Genomic DNA, 14,957 nt, shown 5'->3' on the forward strand with positions numbered 1-14,957 from the left:
TTCTCAGGCTCAGTATTCATGTGACTAGGGATGGAAAACAAGTCGTGGCTCAAGCGGTCAGCCTCTCTGGACAACACCTCCTGATGTCAGCACATGATAAAAATTAGTGACCTGTGTGTGGGGAAAAAGATGAACAAAATATTGTAGTGTAAAGGGTGTACTTTTGCTTCTTCAAAAAGTAAACTCTGTGGAAATACTGTATTGAAACTATGTGCCTATTTCCTTATGTTCTGTCTTTTTTTCTGTTTGTGTGGGTGTGAATATAACTACAAATTATTTTAAAAACAGCTACCACTCACTTGAAAGACATGCATTTCATTATGAATGTGACATAAATAAATGTTAGAAATATTTGACTGCCTGCACAAGCTCACTCATTTAACTGTTATGTCAAATAATGCAAACCATGGGTCAGGATGCAAACCATGGGTCAGTTAGGGAGGAGAGCTGGCCTTGTGGTAGCAAGCATTAATTGTGCCCTTTGCTAAGCAGGGTCCACCCTGGTTTGTATTTGACTAGGAGACTACATGCATGAGCACTGTAAGATCTTCCTCTTAGGGGATGGGGCTGCTCTGGGAAGAGCACCTGCCTGCTTGCATGTAGAAGGTTCCACGTTTCCTCCCTGGCATCTCCAGAAGAGGCTGAGATAGACTCCTGCCTACAACCTTGGAGAAGCTGCTGCCAGTCTGTGTAGACAATACTGAGCTTGATGGACCAATGGTCTGACTCAGTATAAGGCAGCTTCCTGTGTTGCTATCCATGGGGATGCTGCATGGGCACTAGGGCTTTTCCAGTCATCCTTTCTTCCTGCAGATTCTCACAGTACCCCAATGAGCTGCTACAGTAAGTCAAGGAGACCCCCTGGAATGAAATTTGACCTTTTGTATAGCAAAGGTTTGTATAGCCAGAAATGAAAAGCCCTCCCATCCTGTGCATGCAGAAGCACTTTATGTGCATGCATGGGGATAAATTAGATACTGGTCATGGTAAATAATGTATCACGTGAGCCTAGTATACATATGATGGTGATATTATGGTCATTTGAAGGTTATAGTGGGGAGGAGAGGTACACTTGCTCTATAGTGCATTGTTTAGGTGATATAGATGGCTTTTGGGGGGTCTTTTAGACATATACTGAGAATCCTATTTGATAAGCCATCTTTGAAAACCTTTATTGGGGGTCTTTTGGGAGTCTAAGGAGAAGGACAGCATATCCTGCATAGCAGCATTTTGGCTCAAGGGCTTTGAGAACTGCACATGTCCCACATTTTTGGCTTTATGGCCTGTAGAACTGCTGCACCTGGAAAGTGGACCATATACTCCATTTGGACCATTTTGGAGTAAAAGCCTCCCTCGTGATTTTCAACATTCCATATACATACAACTTTTACTTGCAATATGAAGCTAATAGAAGTGAAATATTTTTAGTCTACCTAGTGCTAAGCTACTATGTACTATTTCGAATATCCATATATGCTTTTCAACAAAAGTTCTCAACGCGGTTCACATTGAATGAATGAATGAATAAGTTAAGATGATTCCTTATCCCAAAAGGGCTCACAGTCTACAAAGAAACACAAGGTAGACACCAGCAACAGCTCCTGGAAAATAGTGGTGCTGGGACTGAATAGGGCCAGTTGCGTTCCCCTTCCTAATTATAAGAGTATCACCACTTTAAAAGGTGTCTCTTTGCTCAGAAACAGCTCCCAAGTAAGCACCTGCACTAATAGCAGGGGGAAGATTTCACCTGAGGAGTTCTGATTTGCACCCCCATATTCTGTGGTGTGCTAGCTGCCCTTCCATTCATTTGCAACACTAACTCCAAAGTCTCCAAACACTAGTTATGGAGAGGGGGCATACCGTTACAATCTGGATGATGACCGGAGAGGGGTGCTGTATTGCCTGTTTTAAAATGGCCTACATTGGTTTTGAGTTGGTTTGTAGACAGAATTCAAAAGTACTCTTTTTTTACCTTTAAAGGCTTAAAAGGCCTGGGCCCAAGATTTGCTGTAGATTCTGAGAACATCAGGAAAGGCCCTCCACAAGTGCCCCAACCTGCTGCTATTGAGGTTAGGTGGGTGAAGGACAGAGCCTTCACATTGGTGGCATCCTTCTTGCAGAACTAAGGATGATTGCGTCCTTGTCACCTTTCACAGGCTGGCTGATATTGTTTTTATTAAATGTTAATGGTTCTAAAAGTGTTCTATTCATAGTAAGGGAGAAGGGGGGAAATGAAGTCATTCTACAGTGTGCTTGAAATGTAAGCCAAGTGCCCCCCCACCAAAGTGTACATTTTAAATCTGAAGATTTAAAGGGCCAAATCGTGTTTCTCTCCCATTGATTGCCTCATGGTGTCAGTGTACTGTTTCTATCTGAAATATTTACTTCCTCATTCAGGTTCCCTAAACAATGTCCTTGGCAATTAAAAAAGGAGTTACACTTTCTAAGAGCTGACCTGAAGGAGCAAGACTAAAGGCCTAACTAGATGCTACTGCTGCTCACAGGTATCTTTCCAGTAATATCCAGCAGAAGAAACGCCTGATGTGGTGTCATCATGTTCAATGTTTTCCCTCATTTCTTTTATAAGACATTACCAAGGAAAACACTGGTTGGTGGCAACTAATAGATATGTGTAGTTGCCACCAACCAGTGTTTTCCTTGGTAATGTTATAGATATAATCCTTGGTAATGATATAGATATATCACCCAGTTAGGCCCTAATTGCAAGTAAGTTAATTAGACCTTGCAGAATAATGAAAACGTTGTTGCTGCTGTTCATAATGCCACGTATTGCATAAATAAAATAATCTATCATCATTCTCCACCACATCCTCATTTTTTTGGCTACTCATCTGGGCTACTCATCTTTATTTGTCCTTGGTTGCCTGTTCATCCTTACAGTTCAAATGTGTCTAAAAATAATAGTCTTGGGCTTCTTTGTGAGAGGATCCATTTTCTTCTAGGTCCTAGAATTTGAAACTCTGAGCAATTTGTTTTTGAACCCAATTAGGCAAACTGGTCTTTCTGTAAATCTTACTGCAATGAATTTAGAAAAGAAAGCAAAAGCTATTCTAAAAGTAGTTTATTGAAATGCCAGTCACAAGATGACATCCTGAAATTAAATTCTCTCCTACCCCCCCCCAAAAGAAAAATCTAAAGGAGCTCATATACAGAATAAAACTGGATTTCAGTGGCACAGAATCATTATTGATCTTGCAGGAAACCCTCTGATTTCAAAAAAATAAAAATCTTGGCAAACAAATGATGTTAAAATGCATTAACAGCAGTTAATGTCTAGAGCAGAATCAAATACAAAACAGAACAGTCAATTGACAAATCCAGAAAGGAAGAAATCTATCAGCAGCATAAAAGAAGAAAGATCTGTCCCCTTGGCACACATCGGTAAGCAGCATTCTCCAATTTGCAGAGTGTCATGGCACCAGCACTTTGGGGTAGGACAAATGATGGAGGGTCCAATTAGATATGACATTAAATGCATTATCACATTTTCATCTGGTCATTTGAAGGAAGAATAATAATTACAAAACCAGCCCTGATCTGGATCACAACACAAAGAGAGGGGGTTGACCCAAGCCCTCTGAACTGTTTTCTCAGCCAAAATCTCTTCCCCTGAAGTTATTTGCTATGGGAGAGAAGCTGCTATTTGCAATCAGATGCTTTTCTTCCCAGGGCAAACACCACCATTGGGGAAGTAATTTTGATAGGAAAATGACACAGAGGAAAGGGCTAAACCACTCACCTGTTGCAGTCCCAGTCCAGATCAGAAAAGAGAAAAGCTCAGAAAAGAGAAAAGTTAATTTTCAGCCCTAGTCCTAATCAGCTGGCTGAATTCCAACATTTTCAAATGAAACCCCTGACCCTGCAGATAGTTTCAGGAAGGATATTTTAACTAGGCAAAAGTTCATTCTCCTTTGTGAAGACTCTAGGAGTTAATGACAACTCCAATAATTTATTATTGTTTTTAAAGTGCTCGCTACAAAGTAAAGTTTTTATCATGTTGTTGGAACACGCTGTGAAGCAGGCCAAGGAACTGTCCCCACTTTGCTTTCCAAACCACGAGAATACAAAATGATGGCCACCCAATGCTGCCTGATTCTTCTGAGGTTGCCACCTTTCCCTCTGCCTGTGCTAAAGGTTCTGTCAGAAAAGAAACAAGTGGGAACTCTAGGTTCTTCCCATCCTATTTCACACAGCACTGGCATCAGCTCATATAGCAAGATTACATAGAGGCCCTTACCTCAGAGTTGGAGCTAAAACCAGAAACAAGGCTATGAATTTAACTTGGGCTAGGTAGGCCTCAATCCAGAGTCTGGTACCGCTGGACTCTCAATTCCTGCTGTGAGTGTAGCCAATGAAACTTTATACACATGGCTTTACCTCACAGGGGTTCATAGGAGCCACCAGTCATTGATGGCAAGTGAACGGGATCAATGATCCCTCTTCATCTAGTAGGATCTCAAAATTGAGGCATGAGCCACAGAGAAAATTATATTACTCCAGAGGCAGTATGCCTAGAGGAATGTGTTGAGTGTAGAGGGAGGAGGAAGGTATCAGGTTCTACTAGGAGGCAAATGGAAATACATAACCACAGCTAGTTTGTATATGTGACATTTTGAATGATAGGGGAGGGAGCAGTGGGAATGCTTCCTAAAAGATGAGGTGCTAGAGCACTCTCTGTATGATTATGCTCTCCATAAACACTTATTCTCAGCCTGGAAGGGGTGTGTCTGTGTGTGCTTGCGCCAGGGATGCCAGCAGTGCCCCTTTCCTACAAGCCAAGACATTGAATACAACAGGCAATGTCGATGTCTGTCTTGTCTTAAAAACGCTTCCGTCTTGGCAAGGAGGTCTTGTAGAGTGACTTGCCTGTGGCTTCAATAAAGGTGATGCTCATCTTTTTGGCATCAATCTCAATGTAGGCAAAGCCCCCCTGAGATGAGACCTGGCCATAAAAGAAGCGCAGGTAGCCACTAGGGACTTGGTGGAGGTGTTGCTTGGAGTCGTCCATGAAGTTGCCTGCTCCGCTCAAAACATGGCCCACGCCGGTTTTGTCCTGCAGGTACTATTAGGGGAAGAGGGAGGAAGAGACTTACACCAGGATCAGCACTTTTGGGACACCCCATCCCACCAAGCTGTCGTCTAGTGTCAGGACGACCAAGTGGTCTAAGGCATCGGAATCAATGCTCATCCCTGATCTGGGTGTTCTGGCCTCCAAATGGAGGTGTGGATTTATATTCCAATTCTAACACATCTCATTTTAGGGATGGGGCAGTAGCTCAGTGGTAGAGCATCTGCTTTGCATGCAGAAGGCCCCAGGTTCAATCCCTGATATCTCCAGGAAGGGTTGGGAAAGACTCCAGTCTGAAACCTTGGAAAAGCCACTGCCAATCACTGTAGACAATACTGAGCTAGATGGACCAATGGTCTGACTCAGGATGCCTTCCTATGCTGCTATCACTCCTCTGAGAAATCACTGATTGGGAGATGTGGATTCAACTCCCCGCTCACTTGGTGAATAACTGTGGGTGGGTGGCTCAAACTTGCTCAGCCTTAGTTCCCCAACTGTAAAGAGGGCATAGAAAAGTGAAAAACTATTATAGTGAAAAACTCTATAATAAGCAATGTTCAAGTCAGTTATGAGACAGACTTGAGACAGACTTATAAGGGAGAGAGAAGTAGCTCTGCTACAAAGCAGTTGTCTTTGGTGCTAAAAGAGTGCACTAGGTGCTGTATAGACCATCGGATGACATGGTCCCTCTTAGGCTTACTACCTATGCTAGATAGTGGGTGGAGGGGCCAGGAAGTGATAAGAATTAGGAGGGTGGGGAATGGGCAGACCAGAAGGCAGCAGGTAATGCCTGCATGGTGAAGCCAGGCTTTTGTGAAGGAGGCACTGGAGTAGGGGCTTGAAGGAGCTTGGAAGGGTAGTTTTATAGAGCTAGGGTGGCTGCGCAGGGCATAGGAGGGGCAGAAGAAGCAACAAAGTGTGAGAAGATGACAAAGTAGATAGAAGGTAGCTAGTGACAGAAGTCTGTCTAGGATAACAAGTTGGCAGACAAGCCCACCAGCAACCCTCTCAGCTCTTCCAATACATGAGAATGAAAAAGCTTGTCCAGATAGCTGTCTGCTACGAAATCTGTAAGAGGCAAAGACTGGAGAGAGGAGAAAGAGGCTGTAGACCAGGAGCAACACCAAAGACCCATGAGCTCCCAAATAGATTGTGAAGTAAGGACATCCCTTGAATGCTAACCACTTATCTTCTATTAACCACTTACTAAGGTCTTTCACACGATCATCTGGGGATGATTTGGGGAAAGAAAGAGTCCCTAACCTAAATGGAGGCTCTAACCTCCATTTGGCTCTGGTCACTCACCCCATAGATGACCAAGGCAGCGACGCACTCCAGTATGGAGTTGAGTCCCCCAAGGATGTCCCAGTGTGCATTGTGCACACAGCAGAGAGGCTATCCATAGCAGAGTACAGTAGTAGCTCTCCTCTGACTGGCTCCTCTAGCCCCATAACTCTATGACAAAGAAGACCATCGGCTGCCTGGGAACAGTTTTTTGCCAGCTATCTCCATACATGAGTGGCGAACTGAGGTATGAGGGCTTCTCTTTCCTATAAACCTTGGCAAAGACCTGGGTAAAGAAGTGAGGCTACCCAGATCTGGACAGGCTGGGTCATAGGCAGTCCTAGAGGTTCTCACATTCAGAAATAGTTGGGTTTACTGCCTCCATCCTCCCTTTTGCTGATTGTGTTTCTCATTCTCTTGCTGTGCAACCCCCACCCTATCTCCCTCTCCCTCCCTCCCTCCCTCCCTCCCTCTCTCTCTCTCTCACACACACACACACTCACACACACACTACAGCAACTCTATCAGTGAGTTCATTGTTCTTACCATTTTACAGAATGAAACAGAGGCTAGGAGGCAGTAGCTCTACCAGTGAGTCTATGGTGCAAACCCAGGTTAACACTCAATGCCACAATTTGCATTATCTCTATGGAAAGAGTGCAATAGCATGCTCTAAGCATGACAGCAGCACCAAGATTATAGGATTCCCTCTTGACTCACCTGAAGGTTGTGATCATGGCCACATAAGTAGGCCGTAGCTTTATATTTCAGCAACATTGGCTGCAGTTGCTTGACCAAGCATGCAGTGGGGCCATGCTTTCCCACAGACCACACTGGGTAGTGCCCAGCCACCAGCAGGTAGTCATCCTGGGAATTGGCCATTTGTTTGCGGAGCCAGGACAGCTGGCTACGGGCAACACCAACATTCCGTGGGCCCAAGGGCTGCTCGTCCTGGAAGTCGTCCGAATTGCCACAGATGGTCACTGTGTCTATCATGAGGATAGCAATGGTGGCATTGCTGCCCGGAATTTTGAACCTTAGCCTGTAGTAGGATTTGGGGAAATGCCTGGAGAGATGGTAGAAGGAGGAATGGTTAGAAGGCAGCAACAGAAGATGCTTCCACTTCACAAGCCCCTTGGTTCAAAGTCTCTGTGCTGGGTTCAGAAACCCACATCTGGGTGGATCTAACCAGATATTAATGCAGAAGAGGCTTCCTTTGAGCTAGGATTCTGTACCTGTTAATATGCATGGCTTATTTCTCAGGCCCAGGTAGGACCTTTACAGATACAGTGGTCCAAAACAGTGGTCTCTCTAACTTTTTTCATCGCTGTGTGGAATGAGTTTTATTCTGGGCGGCATCAAGGCAGTGTGTGTGTGTACGTGCATTCAGAGTTGGGCCTTCCTGATTCAACCTGAGCAGGATCTAAAATTAACTGAGCAGACATCAAAAAACATGTGAGCATGTGCACATGTGCACGTCTTAGAGGGAACACTGGTCCAAATCAGACATGGTGTGAAAAATATGTGAAGTGTCTCTTGATAAACTTAAAAAGAAATATAATGAGACTTTGGGCGCATTCAGATGTCATGGAGAATTGGTGGCTCAGCTGAATTGCAGGTTCCTGGAGTGCACCCATGAACCTGACTTCCAGTGTCGAGATGGCTAGGCCAACATTGGGCATGTTGTCCAAACTCGCCGATGTAGGCACATGCCACCCTGCTTGTAGTCTAGAAACCAACATCAGTAACCAAATGCAAATCTTGGTTACAAATGTCGGCTTCTGGACTACAAGAAGGGTGGAATATTGGTGGGTTCGGATGACACGCCCAGTGTTGGTATAGCCATCTCGACCCCAGAAGTCAGGCTTTTGAGTGCGCTCCAGGAATTGGCTATGCTGCTGGTTCTCCATCACATCTGAACCCACACATTCCCATCACACAACTTCTCCACATCTGATAGAGTGCATCAGTCTGCACTTCAATGACAACAAGTAGCAATTACACAATCTTGTCTCCAAATCAGGAAGAGATGTCCTGAGACAGCAGTGTCTTACCAACGCTTGGAGATCTTGCTGTAGGCAATCTGGGCTGAGACATTCCCTGAGTGGTCGTGGTTTCCAGCCACAACATACCAGGGCACCTTGCGCAATGAGGGTGCCTGGAAAACAGTCTCAAAGGTCTCCTGCAAGGGAAACAGGAGAGTCTTTACATAGAAGGACTACCCAATAACACCCCCCCTTCCTTCCATCTCCAAGCCCACAGCTTGCTCCCTTAACTCCAATCCATCACCTCATTTGTAAGTTCCCCAGGGGGAGGAAAAATGCCTCTCTTCAACACCATTCCCCTGACTCTATCTACTATCTTATCATCAAAACCCTGCAGCCTGTGATCTATACTGCCTGCCCTTTCCTCTTCTTCAGTTTTCTCCTCAAGACTCAGTGACTGACATGATGAGGCAATGCTTAACTTGTCCTTTTAATTTCAATGGGACTACTTTGAGTAGCTTTTCTCATCATGTAGGCCACTTTTTCAGAATAGCCTCTCTGAACACCTTCCACTCTTGTTCTTGTCTCTCTGTTCCCCTTCGCCCTGCCAAAATCCTAGTCTTGTCTGTACAATAGCTAGCATACAACTCGTGTTTGGTGCTGGACAGAGAACAAAGTCCTGGTGAGTTATTAACTGCATTCGTGCAACATGCACAGCCCCACAAATCATGGTGTGGAAACCCAAGGAATTATGAGTTCAGAAGCAAAGAGCTGGCAATTCCTAGGGAGCTTGTGCTCGGGTGTACTTTTTAAAATACACTGGCTGAGGATTCTTTTGGATATCAGAATAATTTATACTGCATCTCAGCAGTATCCCAAGGCTGAGTTGCATCTTGTTCCGTCTCCTGTTCAATGAATCATGATGGCATCTCCAACCTGCCCACCCATCCGAGGCTCCTTACCTGGAAACGTTTGTCATAGACATCGTTCACACCACTGTAGTAGAAGTTGTCTCCCAGGGACAAGATGAAGTCAGCCCCCAATGAAGCCACTGTAAGTCCCATCTCCTTAGCTACAGCTGCCTCACGGGCTGTGTAGAAAGGGGCATTGGGGACCCCACCCCAATCTCCCACGGCAATGAAGCGCAGGGATGAACCAGCATGCAGGCTTGGTGGGGCAACCAGGAAGAGCCCCAAGAAGTACAGGAAACTCATGACCTAAAAGTGAGGGAAAAGATGTAACCCCAAGGATAAATATTGAAAACATATCTGGGAAAGACCAACCAAGGGTTTTCACACTATGAGGCCCTTTAGAGGCATGCCCTCCCCAATAATGAGCCAGCGTGGTATAGTGGTTAGAGTGCTGGACTAGGACCGGGGAGACCCGAGTTCAAATCCCCATTCAGCCATAAAACTAGCTGGGTGACTCTGGGCCAATCACTTCTCTCTCAGCCTAACCTACTTCACAGGGTTGTTGTGAAAAAGAAACTCAAGTATGTAGTACACCGCTCTGGGCTCCTTGGAGGAAGAGCGGGATATAAATGTAAAAATAAATAAATAAATAAATAAATAAAATAAGCCCTGTGCTCCCTTTCTATATCATTTCTGAAGAGTTTTATGTTACTATAGAGTTTTATTCCACAGCTGCTATGAACTTATTCCTGATGAAGAACCCTTTCATGCATTACTTGAAGAACCAAGTAATGCATGAAAGCTTAGCATGGTTTTTAAATTATCAGATGATCTAATGTCATTTTATGCTTTCTATGCCTCTTCCATATATTCTTGGAAGAGCAACAACTAATGCTAGGAACAGTTAGACTTCAATACATCTCTTCTAGAAATTGCCAGAAAGTGGAATTATATAGAGAAAGTGAAACTTGGTTTCAAGTTTCCCAGGGAGGGAACTTTCCCAGGGAGGGAACTCCCTATAGAAAGTGGAACTTGGTTTATTCTAAGATTTTCATCCAATTCACTAACCAGTATAGATCTCAAGGTGCCTAACAAACAGAGATATGGAGTGGAAATGATTCCATTTCTAAAATTTCTTCTTGGTTACTTGAAAAAGGTTTTGAGATACAGGGAACAGTGTTCCCTCCAACAGGGATTCCCAGATGTTGTTGACTAAAACTCCCATAGTCCCCAAGCAAAAGCCATTGCAGTTGGAGATTCTGGGAGCTGTAGTCAACAACATCTGGGAATCTCTGTTAGAGAGAATGCTGACAAGGAAGGGAAATTAATATGGCAGAGGTATTTATTTATTTCATTTATATTCCACTCTTCCTCCAAGGAGCTCAAAGGAGCTCATGCTTATTTTTATCCTCACAACAACCCTGTGAGGTAGGTTAGGCTGAGAGATACATGACTGGCCCAGAGTCACCCAATGAGTTTCATGGGGAGAGGAGAGCTGGTCTTGTGGTAGCAAGCATGACTTGTCCCCCTAGCTAAGCAGGGTCCACCCTGGTTGCTTTTGAATGGGAGACTACATGTGAGCACCGTAAGATATTCTCCTCAGGGGATGGAGCTGCTCTGGGAAGAGCAGAAGGTTCCAAGTTCCCTCTCTGGTTTCTCCAAGATAGGACAAGATTTTTATTTTTTTAAGAGAGGAGAGCTGGTCTTGTGGTAGGTAGCATGACTTGTCCCCTTAGCTAAGCAGGGTCTGCCCTGGTTGCATATGAATGGGAGACTAGAAGTGTGAGCACTGCAAGATATTTCCCTCAGGGGATGGAGCCGCTCTGGGAAGAGAAGGTTGCAAGTTCCCTCCCTGGCATCTCCAAGAGAGGGCTGAGAGAGACTCCTGCCTGCAACCTTGGAGAAGCCGCTGCCAGTCTGTGAAGACAATACTGAGCTAGATAGACCAATGGTCTGACTCAGTATATGGCAGCTTCCTATGTTCCTATGATTGAATGGGGATTCGAACCCGGGTCTTCCCAGTCCTAGTCCAACACTCTAACCACTATGCTATGCTGGCTTTCTTTTACTATATAGTCAAATAACATACCAAATCAGATCACAATCTATTTAGGGCATCAGGAAAAGTTGTATAGTAATCCCCCCCACCAAAAAAAAAAACAAAAAAACAATGCAAATTTTGTGCAAACAACTGGGAAATTTGCATGGGGAAATGTTTCAGAAAATTTTTCAGTTCAAAAATCTGCAGAAAATCCACATCTCTGCTAACAACCAAATAAGCCCTTAAAAACAACAAACAACAACAAAACACTCTCAATACCTGGGTGTTCTATTCAGAGTGGCTTTTTCCATTTATGGTACTTTTACAAACAAAATGCCAGTACCATTTTTACCATCACTTGTGAAAATGACTTTACACTTCAGTATAAAGGTCTCTAACCAAATGTATTGAAGAAAAGAAAACCCCAAGAGCTCCAAGATTACACCAGCAAACTAGTGCATTTGTTCCCATGCTGTTGTGTGGCAATGTGGTGCTGCAAGAAATGCAAAACAGAACAAGCCATCACCTTTCCTATTGTGTGCTAATGGAGCAGCATTGATCCCAGGTTAGGCAATTAAAGAGAGACTACAAAACAGACACAGACATCCTTTCCCCTTATTATTTCTGCCCTGGAGCACATTCCTCAGATAGTGTGTACTTTCAAGAGTAGGACAATTTTTTTTTTATATTGAACCAACAAACTACCAAACCATACAGTTGCCAAAGCACAATTATATACAATTTGCTGGTCAATGACCGAATAAACTTATAACCTTATAACCTAACAATTATATACAAAGTGGTTGTTTGTACTTTCAAGATTAGGCCTGTCTCCAAGGGATTTGCCTATCACTTTGGGATGGGGAGGCCTTTACAGAACAAAGCCACCAAATCCCAGGCATCAAGATAAATCTACAAAGTACTTGACCTCTAGGGTTCTACATCCACTGGTTCCACTGCTTCCCAAATGTTATTTCCAGTTGATAAGAATACAGGATATGAAATTCTAAGTTTCATAAGCCTGATGAGAAGTGAACCTTCAAACCTTTTATACATATTTCTCCACTAATCTCAACTGAAACATAGCTGAAACAAAGAGGTCTAGGATCAGCAGCACACAAAGGAAAAAGATGTGCCCAAGGTCACACAGCATTTGAGTGATTTGGAAGGATTTCTGACCCCTGAACTGGCTACTAAATATATTTTCAAGAACTGGTAGTTCAGTTCCTAATGCATCATAATGACCATAAAACATTACATAGGCATTATGAACCCACCTGAGACTGTGATAACACACTTACTAGGAAATAAACCTCATTGAACATAAGATCATAGAATTGGTTTTAGATTGGACTTTTTTTTTTTTTTTGCTGGTGATGCATTAGCATTACTAATAGCACAGAATTGCAGCACAATCCTTTGCATGTTGATGTGGAAGTCCCATGATGTTCAGTGGGACTTCCAAGCAAACATGCACAGGATTGCACTGCAATTCTGTTAAGGGTGGTTCTGGGGGGCAAGCACCCCCCTCAGACCTTTGCCCCTTCTGTGCCCCACTCATTTTTTTTTCTGGTGCTGCCACTGAATTCTGTGAGATTATTCATACATCAGCAGCAAAAACAAACAAACAAACAAACAAACAAACAAAAATCCATCCATCCATCAATCAAGGGGACATTGCATCACTTAGAATCTGCAGAGCAAGGAATTGTTCTCCTGTAAAATAAAAACACACATCACTGGGGGAGATGTAAAAGCATTTGGTAGCAGGGAGCCATCTTGTCTTAGTATTCTTGCTTTAAAAGTTAAGAAATAGATGGTTAGGGGATCTGGTTCCTATTTCTGGTTAACTTTTAGACTGTCAATTGGCTCAGCTTTAAACATTTCTAATTTTAAGATGCACTAGAATTAAAAGGCATTGTTTCAGGGATCCCCACACATCCTCTTGCACACAAAACTGTTGCAAAGAATTCAGTTAATTTCTCTGCTAGTTCTGCATCTTTTTCCAGTGCTTCATTTACATTAAGCAATCCAATGAGATTTACTACCAGGCAAATAGGCACAGGATTTGTGCAGCCTGGTTTCATGTGCTTACTCAGGAGGATGTTCCACAGAATTTAATGGGATTCACTCCAAGGCAAATGCACGTAGTAGGACCGCAGCCTTAGTCAAACACTTGGGAGTAAATCCCATTACGTTGAGTGGGACTTGCATCAGAGTCAGCATCGGTAGGATCAGGCTGTCTCACTGCCCTTCTGGCTTCTGATGAGCTCCACGCATTCACTTTTATGTCTGGAGTCATTTGCTTGGAGTTCAAAACCCTTCTTTCTAAATTTGCATTTGGTTTGCCAGAGTTTGTGCCCCAGTATTGTCTTTACCCAAGACATGCTCTCACTGAAGAAAGTCTTCTTGCTGTCTAGAAGTCCGTTGGCTCTGCTGCTTAACCACACAAGGGCTCCCTCTGTCCCTCTTTGGTGCCTTTTCTAGTCGGTCCTTGAGGTTTTCAGCCTGGATGGCACCAGGCAGCCAAAGTAGACAGTAGAGGGCTTGCTCTCGACAGAACTGCAGTGCAATTCTTGCTCTTAAGATGGCTTTACAAGGCCAGCTGTTCGGCGGCTCTTTGAGCAAACAGGATGGGGGCTGAGACCAGAAAGCAGGTGCGTAGGACATGGAAACAAGAAGAGGAAGACGCTCAGAGGGAAAGAGAAAGAAAGAATGTGATTAGGAGGCAAGGCTTTAATGAGAAATAGTCACTTACGGCTCGTCTTTACCCGCTTTCTTGGCAAAACGTGGTGCGCTCCTCAGCTCAGCAACGCTCTTCTCCCCTGTGAGTGACTGTCAAATTTCCAGCACAACTGAAGCACCCCTGCTACACTGGGGGACATTTTATCAGGCCCTGGAAATGGGAAATGGGGCGGGATCGTCCCCCCCCCCCACCCCGCACGGGTCAGGAGAGCCTTGAAACAGAAAAGCTGAGTGTGTGATGGAGAACTCAAAGCCTGCCCTGGTGATGACCTCCAGTTACTTCTATCTCCCATCCCACCACCATGTGACACTTCCTCCACCTTGTCGCCAGGGGCTAAAGTTACTCTTTCGCCATTCTTCATTCCGCGGCTGATAAGGAAAGGAACGGCACGGTAAACCTTTCTCAGCCACTCAGCGGGGACCCTGCCACAGCCGCGCAACGAAAAGTACACCGAAAGCACAACATCTGAAATGAGATCAGAAGGCTGAAGAATACCAACTCCGCGCTAGCACATTAGCAGGCTGCTTGCTAGCCACCCCTCAGTAAGGTGTGCAGAACACGGCACAAACTCCTGAGAACATGTCACCGCCAACCCCCTGGAGGCGGGAACCGGGAGAAACAAAGTTTCTTCTCCACATCAAAAAGACGACAGACTGGAAAAGGACAGGGCTGCAACTGGCAGCTCAATGGAACTTCCATGTTCAAAGGTAAAATAAAGCTGTGGCTTCATTCCCGCCACCGTGCAGTGTGAAATGATGCCTTTCAGCACCTTCCGATATCGCTGCTGCCTGATGTAGGTGTTTATGCCAGCGGGGATTCGAACCAGCAATCTCTTGTTCACTAGGCGAGTCGCCATTAGTCGCCACTGCGCCATTAGTCTGCTATGTTCAAACGTGGTATA

At 44.4% G+C, this 14,957-nt stretch overlaps 1 protein-coding gene across 4 annotated transcripts; it reads right to left on the reverse strand.

Moving 5' to 3' along the window:
- Positions 1-10: 10 nt before the first annotated feature.
- On the reverse strand, positions 11-14,519 carry ACP5 (acid phosphatase 5, tartrate resistant). Of its 4 annotated transcripts, XR_008315989.1 has the most exons (7): positions 13,689-14,061; positions 9,321-9,575; positions 8,428-8,555; positions 7,094-7,439; positions 4,259-5,083; positions 2,900-3,036; positions 11-111 (listed from the first exon to the last, which is right to left on the reverse strand). XR_008315989.1 is itself a non-coding variant. In XM_053295402.1 (5 exons), exons 2-5 carry the CDS (start codon positions 9,570-9,572, stop codon positions 4,841-4,843), a joined length of 969 nt encoding a protein of 322 aa, XP_053151377.1. In that variant the 5' UTR covers positions 9,573-9,575; positions 14,082-14,519; the 3' UTR covers positions 3,068-4,840. The 4 variants fall into 4 exon arrangements, 3 of the variants coding, with proteins under 3 accessions (XP_053151377.1, XP_053151376.1, XP_053151375.1); XM_053295402.1 differs by lacking the exons at positions 11-111; positions 2,900-3,036; positions 13,689-14,061 and adding an exon at positions 14,082-14,519 and having other exon boundaries at positions 3,068-5,083; XM_053295401.1 differs by lacking the exons at positions 11-111; positions 2,900-3,036; positions 13,689-14,061 and adding an exon at positions 14,069-14,513 and having other exon boundaries at positions 3,068-5,083.
- Positions 14,520-14,957: the final 438 nt, after the last annotated feature.

The sequence above is a fragment of the Hemicordylus capensis genome, chromosome 2 (assembly GCF_027244095.1).
Source record: "Hemicordylus capensis ecotype Gifberg chromosome 2, rHemCap1.1.pri, whole genome shotgun sequence".
Taxonomy (NCBI): domain Eukaryota; kingdom Metazoa; phylum Chordata; class Lepidosauria; order Squamata; family Cordylidae; genus Hemicordylus; species Hemicordylus capensis.

Excerpts from the sequence above, each read along its gene's own strand:
- ACP5 (XM_053295400.1), bottom strand. Across the intron at positions 8,556-9,320 it reads TCTATGACAAACGTTTCCAG|GAGACCTTTGAGACTGTTTT; the intron begins GTAAGGAGCCTC and ends TTTCCCTTGCAG. Across the intron at positions 7,440-8,427 it reads AGCAAGATCTCCAAGCGTTG|GCATTTCCCCAAATCCTACT; the intron begins GTAAGACACTGC and ends CCATCTCTCCAG.